This window comes from Nematostella vectensis, chromosome 10 (assembly GCF_932526225.1).
Source record: "Nematostella vectensis chromosome 10, jaNemVect1.1, whole genome shotgun sequence".
NCBI classification, from domain to species: Eukaryota; Metazoa; Cnidaria; class Anthozoa; order Actiniaria; family Edwardsiidae; genus Nematostella; species Nematostella vectensis.
The window spans coordinates 14260898-14284632 of NC_064043.1; the positions used below are offsets into that span (position 1 = coordinate 14260898).

A 23735-nucleotide genomic window follows, 5' to 3' on the forward strand; every position below is an offset into this window, starting at 1 on the left:
TTCAACATCAATCCGTTGTTGTGCCAACACCATATTTGTTATGACTTGTGCAACAGAAACTCAACATCAAATAAACTTGGACTACTTTAAACCTAAGCATCACTCCATCTGTTTTAGCATTTGTATTTGAGTCGGCACAAATAGACTAAATGTTTACACCTAGTATTTTAAATATGGTTGCACTCGGAGAGTCCATGTGTCATAACCTGCAGAGCTTCATGGGTAACAAATAAATGGGAAAAAAGTGTAAATAGAAACAAACACAGATTTAGAAAGCTTTAGCATTCTTGTTTATGTTCCTCTAAACATTTAACATGGCGTTCAGAGACCAGGATTCAGCCATTTATACACTACCCATGTCCCACTTTGGGTTACAATACTTAGATTCTCGGTTGCAACCTTAAAGCCGCATTGTCACCAGTTCACTGTCAGGAGGTTCGACGGAAACCTCAACCGTTAAAAGACATAAGAATCTATTAGAATCCGAGATATTTAACAGGCCATCCGCTCTAAATTATCAATCATTATGCTTTCAATATTTTTCACGTTTTTCGTTAAAAATCATCGGAGATTGTAACGTAATCGACCAGAAGTAAACTGGTGACAATGCGGCTTTAATTGAAAAAAATATTGTATTTTATTAAACCAATAAATCAATTAAGCAAGTATATATAAGTAGCTGGGGCTCAGAAAATAGTAGCAGGCGGTTCGCCAGTCACCACTGGTTTTCATACAGTTTATACATATTCTAGTCCGAAAATTTTGATCTTCTTATGAAAACAACATGACAAATTTGAAAATTTCTGTGACTTTTCAAATTCCTCTATCTTGATAAAGAAAGAAAGACATTTGTTCATCAAGATTCGGCAATTCGGCTAATTCGGCAAGACAACTGCTCACTTCGATTTGTACTGTAGACTGTCTTTAACAATCACTTGTCATGTAATTATTACATTATCAATTGCATTATCACTAGTGTTAATCCTATAAATAACTAAATGCTAATACACCATTTTCTTGGGAAAATACACAAAATATCATGAGGTCACCAGCAGATGGGTTGCTACTCTTGGATTTATATCATTTAAAACCTTTATGAATGTTTTAAGGATGTTTCCCCGTCTTGGAATAATCTGTAACAGTTTATCAATCTGTTTTCTACGTTCTTTGACAGCATCTAAATCTTCCAAGTCGTTACATGATAAGATTCCTTCAGAGAACAACTTACGAGACAATTCAAATGAATCAGAAACATTGTCCAAGATAAATATGTGGTTCCGTTGTAACAACTGTCTGTCCCGCAAAGGCATCGTGCAGTTATAAACTGGAAGAAAGATTACATAATATTAATGAGCAAGTACTAGGTATTTATTTTGTTCTAAATTTAAAAAAGAATGGATAGGAACCAAATACTTTTGTACCTTCTGTGTTTGGGTGTACATTCTTGTTAATCTAAAAATAATCAAATATCAAATAGATATGAATATTTAATTCTTTACACATATTCTGTCAATGTTTACTATGATCATGAGCAGTTGGCTACCAGTTTTGGGGTATGATTGTTCTTTTGAATTAATAATTTACATCAAAATATACTTACATATAGGTTAAATTCCTTGACGATTTTTTGCTTCTCATGAGTCTCAATGTGTAATTTCAGCAGCTCTCCATGTGTACATTTGAAAACCATCTCTTCGTCTTCTACAATGTAGTTTACGCTGCATTCTGCCAGACGTGAGTTCACCAATAAGTCTTCTTTGGTAAATATTTGTGGCTGAAATCAAGAAAAAACAATATAAGGTGCTTTTTTAGACAAAACTAAAAGGCATTGACAAATTAGATGAAAAAAGGCATTCTAGATCACTTTGGAAAACATAAATCTATAAGTCAAACTCTTTTGTGGCAAAATCCAATAATAAACATCCCATGGAAATACTGCGAAGCCATACAAATTCCTTTTTGTTCTTGCGGGGGTTGTCAAATTGTTATCAGACTCACACCCTCCCCACCCCCAACCCGGAAAAATTAGGTCCATTTTTTTGGATTTCGCCCAACGATACAACAATACTACTGGTTGTTCTAGCAACAAAGAGGGGAAATCTCAAGACACCACACAGGTACAGTACAGTTATCCAATTATTTTGACTTAAGACTGATAGAATGCAGATTACAGTCTTACAGAGTACACTTACAATATTATTATTTTGTAAAAGTTGCTAATTAACCCAAACTTGCTACAACAATATTTTTAATGGTTTTTTTTCTTGATATTGTAAAATTGAGGACCTCTTTGCAACAATACCTTGATTTTACAATACACTTTTCCCCCAAGGCATATCGTAAAATCCAGTTTCCAATGTATTCATGTAGACAGCACACGTTCATGCTAAAAAAATCACCCAATCAGAGGAGTTGAGGGGAGTAAGCACTGCCCCTCCCTGTCCACCAGCCCTGTTAAGGATTGACGCCTTTCCCTTTCTACCCCCCTCCCCCCTTTCAACACCCATCCCCCCAAAACACACACACACACACAAGGTTTAGATACCTGGCTTGGGGTAATCCTAAGACGGCTTTCTGTAGGTTGTATCCAAATCTTACAGAAACTTTCAAACTCTATAGTAACTGTATACCCTTGAATGGTCTCATCATTATCATCTAATGTATTAAATTGCTTGGGTGTACAACAACCATGTTGGATAACCTCATTCAGCTCTATCTCTCTACTTATCTGTAATAAATAGTGAATAAATAAAGACAATCGCAAATTTTAGCATAAAAGTATGCATACCAGAAAAATAAATAACTTTTTTAACAGATCTGAGCACCTTTAGAAATTCAAAAACTGACTTTCCTAAATATGAGGAATGTTTATGCCTTCTATAAAAAAAATGTCCCCCAATCCAACATGTCTAAAACTAAGCCCAACCCCTCCCCAACTGCGACAGGTGTGCCCACTGTTATAGTGAATGTGATGATATTTGCTCACCTCTTCATGTTTTTCGGCCAGTATAAATTTGACCAAGATCTGAGCTCGATCCCAAGGGTATTGAGATATATCATACATCCTTATTATGCCTTTGGTTTTTACAGATGATTTCGCATTAAATGCAGCTGGTTCTGACTCCTCTGTAAAGAAAAAGGAAACAAACAAAAAAATGGTATGAAAAAGAACCTGTACTCTTAAGGCAGTTAACCCCTTTTCTCAGTACTTCGCTGGGCTGTTGGTCGTTAGGTCTCCTTTCCAGACATGGCATGTTTCAGATTCCACTTCAATATTTTTCTATATTCATTAAATTTCACAAGATTATTAAAGTTTGCAGGCTTTATTTTTCTTGAGTATTTAAGTTCACAAATTTTTTTCAATCATGAAAAAAAATTAGGCAGAATAAGGTATCTTCCTTTTTTCAATGTAAAAAAAAAATTTTAAAACCTGTGTCCTATTCATAAGAGTAGAAAATCGCTTCAAGAAGCAACAACAATAAAATATTTTGGTATTGTAACCCAAACAGTTGTGCTTACGTATAGGAGGTCTTGTAGGGACACCACCAGATGAACAAGACTTCATACCAATAGACTCAACTTCATTTAAACTTCTTTCATCTACATAAACAACAAGAACAAGAAATGTAATAAAAGAAAATTGCTTCAATAAGCAACAACAATGAAATAGGGTGGCATTCAGGTGCGTACCCAGGATTGGCTGAGGGGGGATGCAAAGTCTTAGGAATCATATTGAAAAAGCATAGAATTGGAAGATTGGAAGAGAATTGACCCAATTTTTTGCCACCAAGGGGGGGTGGGGGGTTCGTGAGCATGCTGCGCACCCCCTTGTGTACGCGCCTCGCATTGTAACACAAACAGTTGTACTTACTTAAGGGGGGTCCACTAGGGACAAGAAATGTAAGAGTAGAAAATGACTTCAAGAAACAACAACAATAAAATAGGGTGGCATTGTAACTGTTGTGGTTTGAAATGCTTCTTGGTTTGAAATTGTTAAAACCAGTTTGAAAAAAATTCAAACCAAGAAGCATTTCAAACCACAACAAATGTGGCATGGTTTGAATTTTTTTCAAACTGGTTTTAACAATTTCAAACCAAGAAGCATTTCAAACCACAACATAACCCAAACAGTTGTGCTTACTCATAGGAGGGACACCATCAGATAAGCAAGACTTCATACCAATAGAATTTCCATTGTCTGTTTTTATTTCTACATAAACAACAACAACAAGAAATGTAAGAGTAGAGAATTGCTTCAAGAAACGACAGCAATAAAATAGGGTGGTATTTAGGCATGTACCCAGGATTGGCTCTGGGGAGGGGTGGGCAGTCATAGAAATCATATGGAGAAAGCATAGAATTTGAAGATTCCTCAATAAGAAATGACCCACTTAAGCTTATTAAGCTTCTGTGAGCCACAAAACATGAACAACAATGAGCTATACAAGCTGATCTTGCATAATCTTGTTATGGCCATTCAGATTTACTAAAATCCTGGTCGGACGAAAAACAAGTTAACGCAAGTAGCAAAACTTTCGTTTGGTCAGAGCTTTAAGCATTTGAGAGGTCCGCATTTGCTAAATATATCTATTATAGCTAGTTAAAAGGGTAGTACTATGGAGCTCCGCGAGCTCAATCAAGGTCTGATCGGATAAGTACACGCCGGATGATTTTGTACATGTACTGTGTATGAAACGACACAGGCTTCGATATATAATTCACAAATGTGCTAATGGCATTGTCAGTCTTGAAGGCCTCTAGTATTACTGTGAAGAGAAATAGCAAGGGTAAACAGCTCACCTTTTTCCGCCATGTTCGAACGTTTGAAAAACGAAACAGAAAGTAATTTTGCTGTCATGCCTTCTCCTGTCCCTATTGGTTGATTTAAACCACGTGTCGGGGAATCCCCGTGCACGCAACGCGTTACGGAGAAACGAGTAGAGAGTGCTTCTACAGCAAATTCCTGATTGTTCAACCCTATTGATTCTATTCCATCGTCGAATTTTATTCCAGTTTGTACTGAATTGAGGGGTTAACTATCCCTTGACTTGTTTTGGGCCTTAAAGGTGAGTTTTTCCTTTGGTTCACCTTGTAAACTTGCCAATATTGTCGAGATTCGGTCAACACGGACATGTCTCGCTTGAATTGTAGGTGCTCGGGTAATTGTCATTATCCAAATCTGCTTCGAGAGACAAATAGTCACAGACTAACTCCCAAGCGCTGAGATTCTAACAAAATATTTTTGATTTTATAGGAGCTGCGAGAATGGCATTTTATGTAAGTACAACTAATGTACTTCGCTTGCATACAATCTCGATCTTAATTATTTTACTAGCCTTACTCCAGATGGGATTTACAGTTTTTCCCTCCCAGCTTTGATTCCTGTGTTTCCTTCAAATCCTCAATTTAATTCCTCAATTTCAACCCTAAGGGATAGTACTTCTGTTTTCTAACTTCTTTCATGTCCAGTTGTTATTATTAGGGTGTGATGATTAGGGTGTGATGATCTACTAACTGGGAACTTCTTAGGGACAGCAGAAGCGGAAAAAATTTAAACACGATGGCAGCATCCCCTTAAAGATAGCTCGATCACCCCCATCTAGTTTTATAGAGAGTCATTCACCGAATGCACAGGTTACTTGTGATACTGTTTATTATTTATCTCAAACAGGTTATGCAGCTGTGGCTTTTAGTATTCCCAACATTTCTCAATTTTGCCTTGTGTTCCAATAAGTGTAGATGGAATGAGTACATCACAAAGGATATCGTTGGAAACGAAGCATGTGTGAAATGTCCAAATTGTGCTGAAGGCCATGGACTTATGCCAGAGTGTGGCTCTCATATCAGTTATGGGGACAAGTTTCGCTGTGTGCCTTGCACAGATGGAGAAACATACTCTTCCAGCAATGACCTGACTAGTTGTCGGCCATGTAGCTTGTGTCCGCATAAAAAGGTTATACAAAAGTGCAATGCCACTCAAAATTCCATATGCGACACCCGTAACTGTGAAGAGGGTTTTTACTATGATGACATAACAAGGGATTGCCAGCCATGTTCCTGGTGTTGTGGTGATGGTAAAGATGACATCAAAATGAGCTGTAAAGTTAAGGGTCAGTCATCATATAAACTCTGTACTTATGACACAGGTCGGCGATGTTTACCACGATGCACAAATAAACAATATGTAGTTGTGGACCTCAAAACCTTAAAAAAGACATGCCAGGAATGCCCTACTTGTCAAGTTGGTCATGGGCTTTCCCCACCATGCGGCTCTGTGCTAACAAATCCTGCAAATCATTCTTGTGTTAAGTGCGCACCAGGAAAGAGCTTTTCAGAAAGCATTGATAGCTCATCTTGTAAGCCTTGCTCTAAATGTGCTGTTGGCCAAATGGTGGAGAGAGCATGTAACAGCACTCATGATACTCTGTGTGGGGATTGTTCGCCAGGGTTCTACAGAGACTTTTCTGTGCACCCAGCTGTATGCGGACAGTGCTCTTATTGCTGTGGGGATGATATTGATGTCATTGAAAAGGAGTGTACAGCACAAGGAATGCCACCAAAAAAGCAATGCTCATTTACTGAGCGATCCATCAGTGTCTGCTCCCCAAAACACACAAACAACAGATTTTATGCAACAAAGCCATTCAAGTGGTATTATGCGGTAATAATAGCAGTTGTTATATTAGTTATATTATTAGCTTTTGTGGCCTTTTATGTTAAGAGGGACAGAAGATTTGGGTATAAACAGATGGTACAGCACAGTCAGAATGAGCTCTGCCCAACTGCTGATTATCATTGCGAGCCTTTGCAAGGTTAGTAATGGTAGACTTAAAAAAATAATGACGTACAGCAGTCTGTTAAGTTTGAAGTTGCTATTAGAAGGCCCTCAGTGACAATAGTGTTTTTTCTATATATTTTTTCCAGCCCTGTTTTCTGAAATACTTCTGTATGAATATGTAAATTATTTACGATTTTTGTTTATAAACTGAACAATGTGCTGCTAGGTACATTTTGATTTTAGCATAATTTTCAAAATGCTGAAACATGCTTTATAACAATGAAGGAATAAGAAACATATGTAAGGTATATTTTGAAAAACAGATCTCTCAATTTCATTGAAATCTGAATTTCAAAAGTTCTTTAAAAGTTGTTGGTCATTTTCTTGGCCCTTTGAAATAAAAATATAATTTTGTTGGTTTCCAAAACATAATACACCCTCTTGGAAGTGTTGCGCATGCAGAGGCATTTCCACACGCAGTTCATCACAACCTACAGAAAGGTTGTTAATTTTGCAGGAGAAACTACACTACATACTTTAGCAAACAACAGAAAGATGTTATATATCGATAAAAAGAATAGACCATGCACAATATTGTTATGACTATTTTCTCATGTATTTTGATTGACTTCTCATTCTATGTCACAAATGACTCAATCAGGCCCATCCATTATATACTGCATGGCCACTTTTCTGAAAGTCACATCAAATACCTCAATATTAACAGTTTCTTGCTATCCAAATTTGAATAAACCGAGATATCATTTGATGGAAGATAACACAGAAAATCAACTAGATATGAATAAGTTTATATTGAGCTTTAAAGTGGCAACTAATTTGCTAATATACTAATGCAGACTTTTCCATTTGTTCCAGATCACCCAAGTTTTGTAACAGGAGAGGGAAACGTCCTGTGGTTCCCTACAGCAGGTGTGAAGCTCCATTTGCCCCATGAATTTTACGGAGAGGGTGTCGACAATGAGGTTTACGGCAAGATAAAGATAGGTGTTCATCATGACAGACCTTCACTTCCTACCCTGAATGAGCATGAAGTACTTCTTAGCCCTGCTATCAGGATTCGCCCAGATGGGGCAGAGCTGCAAGAGCCAATAACAATTGAGATTCCACACACTGCAGACTTAGGGACAGACAACCAGTGGTCACTGCGAGTTCTCACTTGCTATGATACCCAGGCTGGGCCTGAGTGGACAGATGACCTTATGAGTGTAAAGTGTGGGGAGCTGTCTGTCTCTTTTAATGTGACCAAACTTGGAGTTGCCTATGCAGTGGTTGGTTCACCAGTCAATCTGCGCCTTGCAAAGAAGCGTATGGTTTGTGCAGTGTTTGCTGCACGGCACATCCCAGGGAATGAGCCAGTAGATGTGGTCTGTTATCTGTTGGATGACTGTGAATCATCCCTCAAGGTATTACACTGCTAGAAGTACATGCCTGTATTATTTATTGTCATTGCTTACAACACAGATTATATGGAATTAGAAGTTTTACACTGCAGTTTATCAGGACAGGATCCTGTCTATCGTATGGGAAAGAAAGATATAATTTTGCTACATATGTATTTATCATTACAGAGGGTGAGAGAAAATGAGCATGGCCAGGAGATGTATGGGTGTTTGAAAAAATGTCACCTCCACACTGACCCTAACGGGGAGATACGCCTTCAAATTGCAAACCTCACAGAGGGGTGGAAAGTACAGAGCATTGAACCTCAGGTATCAATTAAAGTAGTAATGACAGTAAAAGGTTTTAGCTTTTGCAATAATCTTACATTTCTTGCTCTCCATACTTTTTTTTAAATTATTGAAATCCAGAATTATTTTTTTAGTATTTACCATAGGAATATTTTGCGATAAGACTTCCTAAACCATTTTCTAATCTGAGTGCCAAGATCAACAACCAAGCCCATCAGCAAAACAAAATTATCCTGCAGCTATTTCATTGAATAAAATTCAGTGTGAGCTTTTTCGATTTGCTGACTTTACTAATTGTTTTAATCTCCTAACAGAGACAGTCATGGCTGAATTCCATTGTTGAGATACCCAAGTTCAATGCAGTGCTGTTGTCTGAGAACAGTTCCACAAGGGAGCTACACTTTGTATTCCAAGTTTATCATGCAGCAACCAACCAAGTGGCTGCAGAAGTTCCTGTTGACTTGCCGATCCGCATGGTAATTTTCTATCATAATCAGAAATGTCCATATTATATAAGATGATAAATCTGTCTGCGAACTTGGCCTAGGGTGTATACTCTCTATTTTCACTATACAGGGACGTGCCGCAGGATGTGGAAGCGCTTTTATGTTCTCTGTCCATGACACAGTACATAATTTAAAGCTATAGTATATTTTCAAGCCTCTCTGACTTGAACATATTCAAATTTTAAATATTATTTTAAATTCATATGAATTGTCAAGTAGAATGCTGTTAAGCCTTTTAATTATGAGACTTCTGAGGTTCAAAGGGTATTGAGTTTTCCAAGAATTGGTCGTTCTTTGCACTAAACGGGGTCAGCGTTACAAAACCTTGGCCCCAACGCTAACCCTTTTCCCAAACTTTGATGCACACTCAAAATACCTATATCTGCTGTCTGTTTTTTCATTTGTCTCCTCGGCCTTCTACTGAACCTGGTTAGGGCTGTAGAAGGGGGTGGGACACTGAGGGAATTGAGAAGTAGGGGCATGGCTTAGCCTCCAATGTTTCCATAGCCTGAGTACCAGGCAATTTTATTTTTCAAAAGTTGGAGAGAAAAAATAAAAGTACACCTGACACAAATACTAGACGCGATGCCTGCCGTCCCGTTTTAGGCCACTGTCAAAATATGTTGGCTGCCAATTTTCCAATGACTTGCATGGTGGCACAATCAAATGCCCAAATCACATTATAAACAGCATTATGTAAAACAAAACTACATTAGTGTTATATGCAAGGGTAATAATTTTAGTAACGACGAACAATCCTGGTGAGGAAAACTTTATGCTTTTTGAAATGCAAAGATAAGTTCACAGCTCAGGTGATTTACAATTTAAGTATATGACTGCAGATCCACACAAATTATAAGTATATGACAGCAGATCACTAAATTACTACAGGATATTCACATCACCAATTTACTACAGGCTTTTTCCTCTAAATAGACAAACCTCTGAACACAAATGGCATTATTTGATACGCTCTCTCGATCAACAACTAGCAGAAAGTGCCGCAAAAAATCCCAAGCATTCTTTGTGCTCTTACAGACAAATTTCTCGAATATTCGGTGCCTGGTCTGTCTAAAAATTTGATAGCTACTACTAATGATGTCCGTAGTATTAAGCAGCTTCTATGACATCCAGCGCCTTTAGCCTTTGACTAACTTCTCTTCAGAAAAATGATACCAATGAGAAATAAACACACGCAATGACCGGCCTGGGCAAGACATTTGATTATCTAACCTGAGTATCAGGTGGAATTTTTTCGAAGAAAATGAGAAGAGGAAAATACAGTATATATTTTTTTATGTTATAGAAAATGATTTCTCTGATTCTGCTAACGCAAGGTCAAAAGCACTTGTTGGAGTCGGCCATTACTCTGAGAACGAGCAGTTGACGGGTTAGGGTACTATATATAGCTGAACCAATCAGCGCGTCCCATTCGAGTGCCCTTTGTTTCTTTGACCAATCAGGAGCCATGCCGGAATACGCCATGAGAACATGTGATTTGAACAGTACTTGTATCAGGCCCTTGTCTTGATAGAAACATAGGAGGGCCTGAGGTTAATGTTTCAATATCGAACCCACCTCCCCTCCCTCAATATATCTGGGCCTGCAACAGCTCTGCTGATTGTTATCTGTGTACTGTGACCAGGTAGAAGTGTGTAGATAATGTGTGCACTGTTCCATTACATGCCTTTGTATTTACGTTCCTGCTGCTGGCCTCATCAAGATGTGAACCATTTTATACATTTTCTCCTTAGCCTTTCACGAGTCAGCCTTGCACCGTGAATATAATAACACCAACAAGTGATGAAAAGACTCCCCCAGGTAATTTGATATTTTATTTCCATCATGTGCTTAGTGTATCAAAAAAAAAAACACCCAGAACTATAAAAATATATACATGATCAGGAACAAAGAAAAAACAAGCACATGAAAAAGAGTTCTAAAAGTAAACAAGCTAGACACACTTCTGCCAGTTTAGCTGTTTAGTTGATTCAGTAACATTTTGACAGAGCTGATGTGATCACTGTCTAACAGCACATATACTTGTCAAAAGTATGTGTAACAAGCAATGACATACTATTGACATAGGATATGCAGGATATGTACATATACTCTGTTTAAATGCAAAATGGATGTTTTTCATCTAAGCATCTCTATTGACATAAGGGCATACACCAATTTCAAATTGCACACGAGAATCTATGTTGTCAACCGTGGTGGTCCATGGGTAGTGTATACACAGCTAAATCCTTTTATCTGAAAGTCATGTGAATGATCATTAGAACATAAACAAGAATTCTACAACTTTTCAAAACTGTATTTTAAATTTATTCATGCTTATTCGCTTATGACCACTGCGAACAACTGCGGGTTGTGATTCACCGAGTGCAACCATTTTTTAATTGGGAAAATACATTACATAGGTGTTTTTCATCTAACAAGCACCTCTATTGACATGTGTAGGGTTTATACATTAAACTCTGTTAATGCAAAATGTTTTTTTTTTTTCATCTAACAATCATCTCTATTGACATGCAGCCTGTATCCCACTTGCCAGCCTTCCACCCAGTACAACTCGTGACATTTGTGGTGCAATACCACAAGAGTTGTGCCCTGTGATAGCCACCAAACTGAAGGATGACCTCTCAGCTGAAGAACTACACCAAATCCAATACAGCAATGGCCATGTCTCCCAACTCCTGAGAACCATGAGTCAGCTCAAGCCTGAACTTAGTGTTAGTGAGTTCAGAGATGCACTGATGGCCACGCCTGGCTGCGAGGAGCCTGCAAGGATGATAGAGGAGTTCATGAAAAATAGTGGAGGGATAGAGTCTGTTTAGGTTAAACTTAACAAATAGCAGTAAGTTATTGTTAAAGGCGGGGGTCTACCTGAACTCATAGCAAATTGAGTGGTGTTGCAAAAAAAAAAAAAAAAAAAAACTGTCAAAGTTTTCATCATAACTATAGCAAACCATATATCATTTGAAAGGTTATGAGATGACGATTCTGATTTTATTATATGACAATGTAATTTGATACCAGGCTTTCAAAAAGACACATGCTGAGTAAGGAGAGTTTTTATTTAAGAAAAAATAACTCCTTGCAGATTGAATGGAATTTCGATTTTTCTTCATTGTACTATTGCTAGAACACTAATAATTAAAATGAGTTGAGGAAATTTTGGAATTCCAAAAAATAAGCCAATAGAAGTCATTTAAATTAGCATAATAGGCAAATTGACTTCATCAGTACATAACTTTCTTTTAAAAAATTAAAGAGGAAATCCCTCAACTCATTTTAATCACCTCAGTTATATCTATCAATTCTGAAAGTTTGAGGTCAATTGAACAAATTCTTAAAGAGATATCTTTTCTTAAAGCCCGAAAAGCAAAAATTCGGGAAAATGCCTTTAAAGTTGACAATAATCACAAAAACGCTGTTTCTTATCATATAAGCAATGTTCTTGAAAATATTTTAGCTAAAAGGCTCCAGACTCGTAAGTAACACCCTCAGCACTCCTTAGAGCCTCCTCCCTACATACTCTGCGCATCTGGGTGGCCTGTCTTTTCTTCTTTGCCTTTTCAGACACTTGCCTGTCTGCTTTCTGCAACCGCTTTCTGTCCTTAAGAAGGGACCCCTGCTTTGTATGGCTGCCAGCAGGGATCAAAAGACTCTCCATCACTTTCTCCCTACTAGCAGCCCCCCATGAAAATGGCAGACAGCAGATGCTGCTGCAAATCGCACCACCTTTGGGCCATGGTGCTTGTGTTTTGGGCATCGGGCCCAAACCAACGAATTAATACATTCGTTAGGGTTCTGTGTCTTTCCACGAACACATCTCTTCAGTAAATCAGTCTCACTCAAGCCCATGTATACTGGCCGCAGTACCTCTAGGAAAACCTCAGGTAAGCAGTCTGCTGAGTCGTAACTGGAGGTACCGGTGGCTCAAACTCCTTGCCATCATCTCCTATCAGCTTCTGACGCAGTCTTTTTGCGGCCGAACACATTTCACGTCTTCCCTCCTCTTCCTGAGCATTGACAATTATGTCCAATTGTTTGTAATATGCTGCTTTGCTAACGCATGGCATATTCATGACTCTGCAAAATGAAGCAAGTCCCTCATATCCATTTCCACTTTCCAGGGAGTGGTACACTACTCGCCGGTTGACATCGAAAGACTTGCCTCTTCGGTGGATTTGACTTGATGTTGTCAGAGTTTCAGTTTCATGACAGGAACTGCACTTAACCTCGAAAGAGAATTTCAGCCCTGCCCTTGCTGAAGTAGTTTCTTTTATTTCAAGTTTACCTGCAATAAAACAAACATTTAGAATCGCTAGCTAATGAATCAGCCATTGATTCAAACAGAATAATTGTTACTTATAATATGAGTCTTACAGTCCCACTGAGTTCAAGAAATCATAAGGTCACGTATTCTGTGTATATAGTAATTTCCAAATCTGAGACCAATCATATAAACTAAATCACTACATTGAGCTTATCAGCGAAAACAATATGATGTTATTTTTCAAAATACTCACCTTCTTCGCATCTATGAACATCGGAAAGATATGAAGAGAGGCATCCCAAGTCCACGACTCGATATTCGCAGGCTTCAGCATCATCACCAGATTCATCCTCGTGGTCTGAGTCAAAGTCTGAAAGGCTTTGATCGTCCGAAGAAAACTCTCCGTCAAAGCTTTCATTGTAGCCATGGTCGCTAAGCTTCTTTCTAGAAGCACTTGTTGGAGCTTGTTCACTGTGATCTGGAGTATAATCTGCCGATCGAGAGTGTGAGGGTCCTGGTTCTTCGTCGAGGCCACGAGTTGTTTGAGAGCTTTCATCTCTGTCTGAGCGGTTCAGCTCCTGTTTTTGCTTGCCGTAAAACACGCGTTTTCTTTTCTTTCGGTACGTAGATGAGTCTTTTTCTCCCACCATTATCTTTCAAGGTCTTTTAAAGAGTTGATATGAGTTGTATATAGCTTTAAGGATCGCGGTTCGATAAGTTTAGAAGTTTTGCTGGATTTTGCACATGTATATCCCATAATAGTTGTGTATTTTGCTGTCAATCGCTGGACAGTTGTTTCAAGAGAGATTTGAGGAGGTTTGTATAGCGATTGGGCCCCATTGGAGTAGAAAAAATGCGCCGAATTCAAAAGAAACAGTAATCGTTGCCATGGCAACGTGATCTTCAAACTTGACACAACTTTTTAAAAGCGCTCGGGCTTATCGAAAAAGAGTCAGGACAGTTGTAGGACAACATTGAATCGATAAAGGAATAGCTGAATATGATATTTATCGAAAAAATTTTTTTTTTGTTGTCTGTAGTGAGTTTCAGGTAGACCCCCGCCTTATGTTATTTGTATGACATCATTTTAAGCAAATTATTAAATGATACCATGGGCTGCATGCTGGTGTAGATGAGTCAGAGCAACCCACATAAAACACAAGCTCCAAAATGGACAAGTCATCACCTTGTCAGGACAAACATCACCGTGTTTATAAGTTTTCTCTAAATAAAACTTTGCAATAACTTTTTTGACTGAGAAACCTTTGCATAAATATTTATGACGTTGCAGGTGCGTACAAAAGGGATGCGTAGGGTGCGCGCACAAACCCCCACCCCGACACCCTTGGCCGCCAAAATGTGGGTCATTCATTGAAGGAATATCAAATTATATCTTTATCCATATGACTACAATGACTACATCCCCACCCCCACCCCAAACCCCCCCACCCCTCTCAGCAAATCCTGGGTAAATCCTGATGTGCGCGCTTGAACCCTTCCTGATCGGATGAGCTGCTCCGGTAGCGCGAGAAATCGCCTTTCTGTTCTGAAAGCTAAGGTATATTTTGTGTTTTTGGGTCGGATTGGCGGCTGGTTGATTTTTGCGAGTTTTATCGGTCCTCGAAGTAGTTGTGTGGTGGCCCGTTAGCCGATGGAGTCCTCAGCCTTTCCTATTTTTATACAGAGAGAATCACAATTCGTGGCGGGTTTAAACTCGCTCTACTGACATTCTATCGCCAAAATTGAAATAAAGGAAGACTCAAACACAATATTACATGGTCTAAAGTTGTGTTTTTCACGATAAAGTATTTTTTCGCAAACATATAAATTCCCCCATACATTCCTTTATAAACCACTGACAGTAGCCTTGGGCTGCCTGTGGCGAAAATCGATCTTCCGCTCGCGACGAAGGTTCCCCCGAAATCAAAAGAAACAACAACCACAACAAGTAACGAAGGGATATCTTGATTTGACGTAGATAACACTCTTTTTTTTATAAGAACTTTTTTATAAGAACGTCCAGCCTGAGATTTCACCAAATTTTAAGAACATGCTAAGAACATTCCGAGGCTGAGATACGCAGATAGCAGAAAAATTTCCTTTTTTAGTCCTGATGCGTTCTAAAATGCAGAATCAAATTGTGCTTATATTAACAAGCTTATTATTGCTATTGATCATTAGTGTAATTCTCTTCCTAATAATTCATTGGGTATTATATTCTTTATATACAACAAAATTTAAAAACATCGTTAAAAACATATTCAGCCTTAAAATGTCCCAAAAATAAGAACGGCCCAGCCTCAACTGAAAATTAGACGTTCTTATAAAAAAAAAAAGAGTGTACATAAATATCATGTGCATCTGAATACACGAGTGGGTGTTGTGACGTTAATTGTAATACTACTCCCATTGATTGCGTGATTAGTTGTGTGATTAAGCTGAGACAATCATATTGTAATAGGACCCGGAGTTCGGGGTGTATGACGACACAGATTAAAACAAAAAGGAGCTCAGAAATAACCCAAACCTTTAGTTCTCTTTCTTGCCTTGTAAAGTCTCCTACGACAACGTTACAGGTGTAAAGCTCATTACGCCATTACGCCAGTCCAGAACTCGTGCAGAAAAAAAAATCATGTACGCAGGGCCGTGGCAGGGAGTTCGGCACTGGGGGCACGTGACCCCTCCAATATTTTGAAAAAATATGAAATTAAGCTTTGTAAGCTTTGAAACGACAAAATTACTTTTGACGCCAGGCTCTTTATTATTACTTGAATTTTTGAAATAAGATAATTTAGTATTACATATATTCTTGTAGAATAGGGTAGGTCGTCCCCTGACATACAGGGTCGGATCTAGGGAGGGGTGGGACGACTGGGTCTCGTCAGTCGGCACCCCTATTTTCAGATATTTAGCTTAAAAATAACAAGACAATATAGGGAAATCGGCGATAGAACAATGAATCCGGCCCCTCCTTTATGAGACCTTTGCTTCGACCCCCCTTACTGTATGTTTTGTTTTTCAAATTTCTTCACTGCCAAAAGATTATGACAATAGAATATGTCTGTTTAGTGTGTACCATTGCTTTGGGCGTAATCACCAGACCTCTAATAAATGCTATTTCTACGACATCATTAATTTATAGCGGTAATGGATAGACCATTTGATATTTGACGGGGAGGGGGGGGGGGGCTTATGTTTTTTGTTCTATTTTTTCCCCGGGCAGCTTTGCTGCTCGGGTGTTTCCTCCTCGATGGATGTAGCGATTTTTCTGCCACCCATTGTTTCCTCGATTTTTTAAGGGCCTGCGTCTAGCTATATTTTTTTTTTTTACCAGCCACTTCCCCTGTCAAATATCAATTCAACAATTCACTATCCGCTCCATTCCTTTCGACCTCAGCTATGACCTAAGTGTAATCACCAGCCACACCAAGCTGTCTTGTTGTCCTTGTTGCAGTGTTTGTGTCGTGCTACATCAACTTCTGTAATAGAAATCCCTCATTCCAAACTTTGAAATCATCTTTTCTTCCAACTCCATGGCTTTTTTCACGTCTTTCTGATAGCGATAGTTGAAATAGCAACATCGCACGACAACTATCAGTAGCAATATAGTAGCCAACAGACCAGTTACTGAACAAACTAACCCTAGATTGTCATATTTTATGTATGCTGAAGAATCATCAAGATTCGCGTTTTTTGGGGTCAGTTGGCTAACGATGCCTTTTGTTCTTGTTCCTCTTCTTGTTTTTCTGTATATTTTCTAAACACGTTTCCCGCAGCTTTGTTTGCCCTAAAAAAAACAATAAAGGGGAATAACGTTTAGTTTGTAAGCTCTTTCTTTTTTAGCTCTGAAGATTCATCAAGATTTGCGTTCTTTTGGGTCATTTGCACTCGCTGAGTGCTCAACATAATCTGCGTCCCATCTATTTCACACTTTTTTTTATAAGAACCTTTTTTTATAAGAACGCCCAACCTGAGATTTGACCAAATTTTAAGAACATACTAAGAACATGCCCAGGCTCAGATAGCAGAAAATAAAAATTTTATTTTTTAGTCCTGATGCGTCCTAAAATGCAGAATCAAATTGTGCTCATAGTAACAACCTTATTATTGCTAATGATCATTAGTGTAATTCTCTTCCTAATGATTTATTGGGTATTATATTCTTATATACACTAAAATTTAAGAACATCGTTCCTCCAAAGATAAGAAGGACTCAGCCTCAACTGAAAATTAGACGTTCTTATAAAAAATAGAGTGTATATCATATCTATGGTGACTAATTACAACAGAAAATACCTTGTTTAGATCAACTGCACTATCATTTGTAAGCCCTTTATTTGAGTTCTAAAACAAATTTGAATTATACACAAAGCTGTGCCAATAAACTTAGCTCTGTTGGCGTAACAATAGAATTTCAGAGGAGAGCAGTGTAACAGCTATACTTTTGGGTTCTCTAACCACATATAACAAGCGGCTATGACTCTCTCTGACCACTTGTGACAAAACGACTATGACCCGCTTGGCTGGGGGAGGTACCGGTTTTTACTTGTTCGCTGTTACAAAATCTTTACAAGATCTGGTGTCTACAAGTATTTTCACATGTGAGTCTCTTCAAGTCCTTTGTGTCTTAAGTGTTAGTGGGAGAGTCTTGCAGGTGTCTCTTCAAGTTCTTAAGTGAGAGTGTTGGTGTGAGTGTGTTGGGCTTCGGTACGCACCCATATTTATATGCTACTAAGACGGCATCTCCTTTGAATAACTGTCACTGACATCCCAAAGGGCTTTTAGCACTGTTTGGATAAGGGCTTAACTAATGGGTGTACGAGGGACGACCTCCCTACGTGGGTGTGCCAGTCGGTTACCCTTGGGCTACCGTGACTTACGTGATGTTTACAATGTTGCTACTGACTACGGATGTCACACACTAAATTGTTACACTGCTAGTGCGCATGGCAAGATACACACATGAATATAATGATTGACAAGATTCCAATCATTTTTGCACTCAAAATCTTAAAATGTACTAAAATCTATTTCTACTGACGGCTAGGTCTAAAGCCTACTTAGGTAAACCTTGTGTGAACTCAGACTTAACTTTCCTTCCTTCGTTGAGAAGTGCGAAACGAGAATTGGTGGCCAAATCCCGACTGTCAAATACCTTTGAAAAGGGATGCGGCACGCCTATAAGTTTCCCGAGCAAAAGGTCAATCTACTAAAAATAGGAACTGCTTGTCTAAGCAATTTCCATGCGAGCGTTTTATATTTCCATGTCAAACGCGATAAGTTAACTAAACAAAATGCTTTTAGTTGTTCCGTGGACTTCAATAAGCTGACAGCCGATCAGTATATAATTTCTATATGCTAAATATGTCTTCACTACATGTGTGACTTATCCCTGCGTGACAGCAGTTTTGGGTTCAATGGACACAAAGCTGATGCATCTAAAAATTCGGGTAATTTTTTAAGTGTTTTGTTAAGGTTTTACCAAAAACCTCCCGAAACAAATCAATTGGGCTATGGGGTTGTTACTTATTAAAAGTTATCGATATTTTGACAAAGTACCTCTCGTTTCACCTTTCTCGGGAAGCAAGACAGTGGCTTTTCCTCTCGGTAAGAATTAGGGCATCGTCGAACCGAACTTGAGCCGAATCAATTTAATAACTGGTGCGTGTCCGAACAAAGCTTATTTCAAGTGCTTTTTTAAAAGTAATTAATTTTATACTTTTGTGGAATTTGCACTTGCTAATGAATGATAAGTTTTCATTATTGTCTCAGAACAAAAGAACACGGGAATAGCGAGCGTTCGCTTTAAAAAATAAAGAAGCTGCAAATTTTGTGTTTCGTTGTCAGTTTTTCGTTTTCGAGTCGCGACTCGTTTTTGGTTAACGGAAGCCATTTTTTGCTTCCGTGGCCGTTAGACCGCTAACTAATGAGATAGCGCTAATGAATCAACAACAACGCAAAGCTAAGAAACGATTCTATATTTATTAAATTGCTGGCTTTGAGTTTATCGGTATTTTCTCGGTGACATTAGCTAAGAAGAAGATCCTATTTGATGATGTTGTTTTGGTTGTGATCGATATAAAGCAGATGCAGAATTGGAAGAATTTAAAAGTCATGAGTGACGTCAACCAGAACACAGTTGTGACTCGTAAACGTCACAGGGTGCACGTGAGACTGAAAACGAGTGTAGGCCGGGGGAGATCCGTTTTTTTTATGTGCGTGAAAGAGTGCTCTTACAAATGTCGTGCAATTGTTTGAATTTGAAGCAGTTATTTTCTCATTTACATAATATATTTATCTTATTAGGTTCAAGTATAATACAACGTATGTCATCAGGCCGCGCCACATACGACTCGATTCGAATCGACGACTCGAACTTGAATCTAATAATAAACCACACTCGGCATACGTTGTACCTTCCATGTCCTATTTCCAAAACAATAGGTTCCTTCCTTCCATGTCCTATTTCGGGGGGAGTGAATGGGTTCGCGGATCGGAGGATTCAGCCCCAAATGCTCGCACGGATTACGGATTTTGATTTTGGAAATACAGCGGATCACGGATCTGTTGACAATTTGGGCACGGATTTCGGATTTTGACTGCTTTGACGGTCGAATTTCGGATTTTAAATGAATTTCAATCGATGCTATTGTTTATCTGTCAAACCATGCGGATCTAAAAATATCTGCGGATCCACGGATTTGCCCCGAAAATGTTGCGGATCGGCGGATTTACATACCCCTATTCAGCCCCCCCCCCCCCCCCCCCATTTCCAAAACAACAGGTACATACATGTTTGGTTCGACGTACATGCCTCACGTACCTTATATACAATCTACAGTATTATATCAATCTATGATACCATGCAGTGCAGGCCTTGCTGTCAGTAATATACTACCCTGGTTCCAGAGCCTCGAACGTCTTCATTTAGTGGCCGAGCTTGCGACGAGGCTTTGGCCCCTCGAAGCGTTATTTCGACGTACGCTAGGTTCAGAATCTGAACTTGGTCGCTGATTGGCCAATTGACGCGTGGTCATGGAAACCAAAATGTTAAAACTGGTTTCACAATCTGATAAATCGAAATAACGCCTCGAGAGGCCAGAGCCTTGTCGCAAGCTGGGCTACGAAAAAGAGAGACGTTCGAGGCTCTGGGACAAGGGTAGTAATATAGTCTTCTCTCGGAAGCCCAGCAGGACAACTGCCCAATTCGGTTTCGGAATTCCGTGTTTTGCAAACAACAGCAAGATTTTGTATTTTGCTTTTGCGAGTTTGTATTTTGCTTTTGCGAGTTTGTAATTTGCTTTTGCGAGTTTGTATTTTGCTTTTGCTAGTTTGTATTTTGCTTTTGCTAGTTTGTACTTTGTATTTGCGAGTTTGTAATTTGCATTTGCGAGTTTGTATTTTGCTTTTGCTAGTTTGTATTTTGCTTTTGCTAGTTTGTACTTTGTATTTGCTAGTTTGTACTTTGTATTTGCGATTTTGTATTTTGCTTTTGCTAGTTTGTACTTTGTATTTGCTAGTTTGTACTTTGTATTTGCTAGTTTGTATTTTGCATTTGCGAGTTTGTATTTTGCTTTTGCTAGTTTGTACTTTGTATTTGCTAGTTTGTACTTTGTATTTGCGAGTTTGTAATTTGCATTTGCGAGTTTGTATTTTGCTTTTGCTAGTTTGTATTTTGCTTTTGCTAGTTTGTACTTTGTATTTGCTAGTTTGTACTTTGTATTTGCGATTTTGTATTTTGCTTTTGCTAGTTTGTACTTTGTATTTGCTAGTTTGTACTTTGTATTTGCGAGTTTGTAATTTGCATTTGCGAGTTTGTATTTTGCTTTTGCTAGTTTGTATTTTGCTTTTGCTAGTTTGTACTTTGTATTTGCTAGTTTGTACTTTGAATTTGCGATTTTGTATTTTGCTTTTGCTAGTTTGTACTTTGTATTTGCTAGTTTGTACTTTGCATTTGCGAGTTTGTACTTTGTATTTGCTAGTTTGTACTTTGTATTTGCTAGTTTGTACTTTGTATTTGCGAGTTTGTAATTTGCATTTGCGAGTTTGTATTTTGCTTTTGCTAGTTTGTATTTTGCTTTTGCTAGTTTGTACTTTGTATTTGCTAGTTTGTACTTTGTATTTGCGATTTTGTATTTTGCTTTTGCTAGTTTGTACTTTGTATTTGCTAGTTTGTACTTTGTATTTGCTAGTTTGTATTTTGCATTTGCGAGTTTGTATTTTGCTTTTGCTAGTTTGTACTTTGTATTTGCTAGTTTGTACTTTGTATTTGCGAGTTTGTAATTTGCATTTGCGAGTTTGTATTTTGCTTTTGCTAGTTTGTATTTTGCTTTTGCTAGTTTGTACTTTGTATTTGCTAGTTTGTACTTTGTATTTGCGATTTTGTATTTTGCTTTTGCTAGTTTGTACTTTGTATTTGCGAGTTTGTACTTTGCATTTGCTAGTTTGTACTTTGTATTTGCTAGTTTGTACTTTGTATTTGCTAGTTTGTACTTTGTATTTGCTAGTTTGTACTTTGTATTTGCGAGTTTGTACTTTGTATTTGCGAGTTTGTAATTTGCATTTGCGATTTTGTATTTTGCTTTTGCTAGTTTGTATTTTGCTTTTGCTAGTTTGTACTTTGTATTTGCTAGTTTGTACTTTGTATTTGCGATTTTGTATTTTGCTTTTGCTAGTTTGTACTTTGTATTTGCGAGTTTGTATTTTGCTTTTGCTAGTTTGTACTTTGTATTTGCTAGTTTGTACTTTGTATTTGCTAGTTTGTACTTTGTATTTGCGAGTTTGTACTTTGTATTTGCGAGTTTGTATTTTGCTTTTGCTAGTTTGTACTTTGCATTTGCGAGTTTGTACTTTGCTTTTGCGAGTTTGTATTTTGCATTTGCGATTTTGTACTTTGTATTTGCTAGTTTGTACTTTGTATTTGCTAGTTTGTACTTTGTATTTGCTAGTTTGTACTTTGTATTTGCTAGTTTGTACTTTGTATTTGCTAGTTTGTACTTTGTATTTGCTAGTTTGTACTTTGTATTTGCTAGTTTGTACTTTGTATTTGCTAGTTTGTACTTTGTATTTGCTAGTTTGTACTTTGTATTTGCTAGTTTGTACTTTGTATTTGCTAGTTTGTACTTTGTATTTGCTAGTTTGTACTTTGTATTTGCTAGTTTGTACTTTGTATTTGCTAGTTTGTACTTTGTATTTGCTAGTTTGTACTTTGTATTTGCGAGTTTGTATTTTGCATTTGCGAGTTTGTATTTTGCTTTTGCTAGTTTGTACTTTGCATTTGCGAGTTTGTACTTTGTATTTGCGAGTTTGTACTTTGTATTTGCGAGTTTGTAATTTGCATTTGCGAGTTTGTATTTTGCTTTTGCTAGTTTGTATTTTGCTTTTGCTAGTTTGTATTTTGCTTTTGCTAGTTTGTACTTTGCATTTGCGATTTTGTATTTTGCTTTTGCTAGTTTGTACTTTGTATTTGCTAGTTTGTATTTTGCATTTGCGATTTTGTATTTTGCTTTTGCTAGTTTGTACTTTGTATTTGCTAGTTTGTACTTTGTATTTGCTAGTTTGTACTTTGTATTTGCGAGTTTGTACTTTGTATTTGCGAGTTTGTACTTTGTATTTGCGAGTTTGTAATTTGCATTTGCGAGTTTGTATTTTGCTTTTGCTAGTTTGTATTTTGCTTTTGCTAGTTTGTACTTTGTATTTGCTAGTTTGTACTTTGTATTTGCGATTTTGTATTTTGCTTTTGCTAGTTTGTACTTTGTATTTGCGAGTTTGTACTTTGCATTTGCTAGTTTGTACTTTGTATTTGCTAGTTTGTACTTTGTATTTGCTAGTTTGTACTTTGTATTTGCTAGTTTGTACTTTGTATTTGCGAGTTTGTACTTTGTATTTGCGAGTTTGTAATTTGCATTTGCGATTTTGTATTTTGCTTTTGCTAGTTTGTATTTTGCTTTTGCTAGTTTGTACTTTGTATTTGCTAGTTTGTACTTTGTATTTGCGATTTTGTATTTTGCTTTTGCTAGTTTGTACTTTGTATTTGCTAGTTTGTACTTTGTATTTGCTAGTTTGTACTTTGTATTTGCTAGTTTGTACTTTGTATTTGCGAGTTTGTATTTTGCTTTTGCTAGTTTGTACTTTGCATTTGCGAGTTTGTACTTTGCTTTTGCGAGTTTGTATTTTGCATTTGCGATTTTGTACTTTGTATTTGCTAGTTTGTACTTTGTATTTGCTAGTTTGTACTTTGTATTTGCTAGTTTGTACTTTGTATTTGCTAGTTTGTACTTTGTATTTGCTAGTTTGTACTTTGTATTTGCTAGTTTGTACTTTGTATTTGCTAGTTTGTACTTTGTATTTGCTAGTTTGTACTTTGTATTTGCGAGTTTGTATTTTGCATTTGCGAGTTTGTATTTTGCTTTTGCTAGTTTGTACTTTGTATTTGCGAGTTTGTACTTTGTATTTGC

General features: G+C 37.6%; 3 protein-coding genes and 1 long non-coding RNA gene across 6 annotated transcripts; 1 reads left to right on the forward strand and 3 right to left on the reverse strand.

Annotated features, from left to right (window-relative positions):
- LOC5517729 lies at positions 1-4880 on the reverse strand. Of its 2 annotated transcripts, none has more exons than XM_001637675.3 (8): positions 4801-4880; positions 4142-4210; positions 3520-3600; positions 2987-3126; positions 2546-2728; positions 1601-1774; positions 1422-1452; positions 1-1324 (listed from the first exon to the last, which is right to left on the reverse strand). In XM_001637675.3, the coding sequence occupies exons 1-8, from the start codon at positions 4856-4858 to the stop codon at positions 1038-1040; spliced, it is 1023 nt and encodes a 340-aa protein (XP_001637725.3). In that variant the 5' UTR covers positions 4859-4880; the 3' UTR covers positions 1-1037. The 2 variants fall into 2 exon arrangements, with proteins under 2 accessions (XP_001637725.3, XP_048589862.1); XM_048733905.1 differs by having other exon boundaries at positions 4181-4210; positions 4801-4828.
- A 46-nt stretch (positions 4881-4926) lies between these two features.
- Positions 4927-14399, forward strand: LOC5517714. Of its 2 annotated transcripts, none has more exons than XM_001637726.3 (9): positions 4927-5066; positions 5255-5277; positions 5672-6812; positions 7655-8202; positions 8368-8508; positions 8802-8963; positions 10748-10814; positions 11532-11867; positions 14344-14399. In XM_001637726.3, the coding sequence occupies exons 2-8, from the start codon at positions 5266-5268 to the stop codon at positions 11831-11833; spliced, it is 2373 nt and encodes a 790-aa protein (XP_001637776.2). In that variant the 5' UTR covers positions 4927-5066; positions 5255-5265; the 3' UTR covers positions 11834-11867; positions 14344-14399. The 2 variants fall into 2 exon arrangements, with proteins under 2 accessions (XP_001637776.2, XP_048589859.1); XM_048733902.1 differs by having other exon boundaries at positions 5672-6674.
- LOC116605532 lies at positions 12370-14286 on the reverse strand. Its single transcript, XM_048733906.1, has 2 exons — positions 13532-14286; positions 12370-13299 (listed from the first exon to the last, which is right to left on the reverse strand). The coding sequence occupies exons 1-2, from the start codon at positions 13926-13928 to the stop codon at positions 12884-12886; spliced, it is 813 nt and encodes a 270-aa protein (XP_048589863.1). The 5' UTR covers positions 13929-14286; the 3' UTR covers positions 12370-12883.
- Positions 14400-16832: 2433 nt separating the features above from the next.
- On the reverse strand, positions 16833-18946 carry LOC125573119. Its single transcript, XR_007313965.1, has 2 exons — positions 18838-18946; positions 16833-17065 (listed from the first exon to the last, which is right to left on the reverse strand). It is a non-coding gene; the product is annotated as an uncharacterized LOC125573119 (long non-coding RNA).
- Between the last annotated feature and the right edge of the window lie 4789 nt (positions 18947-23735).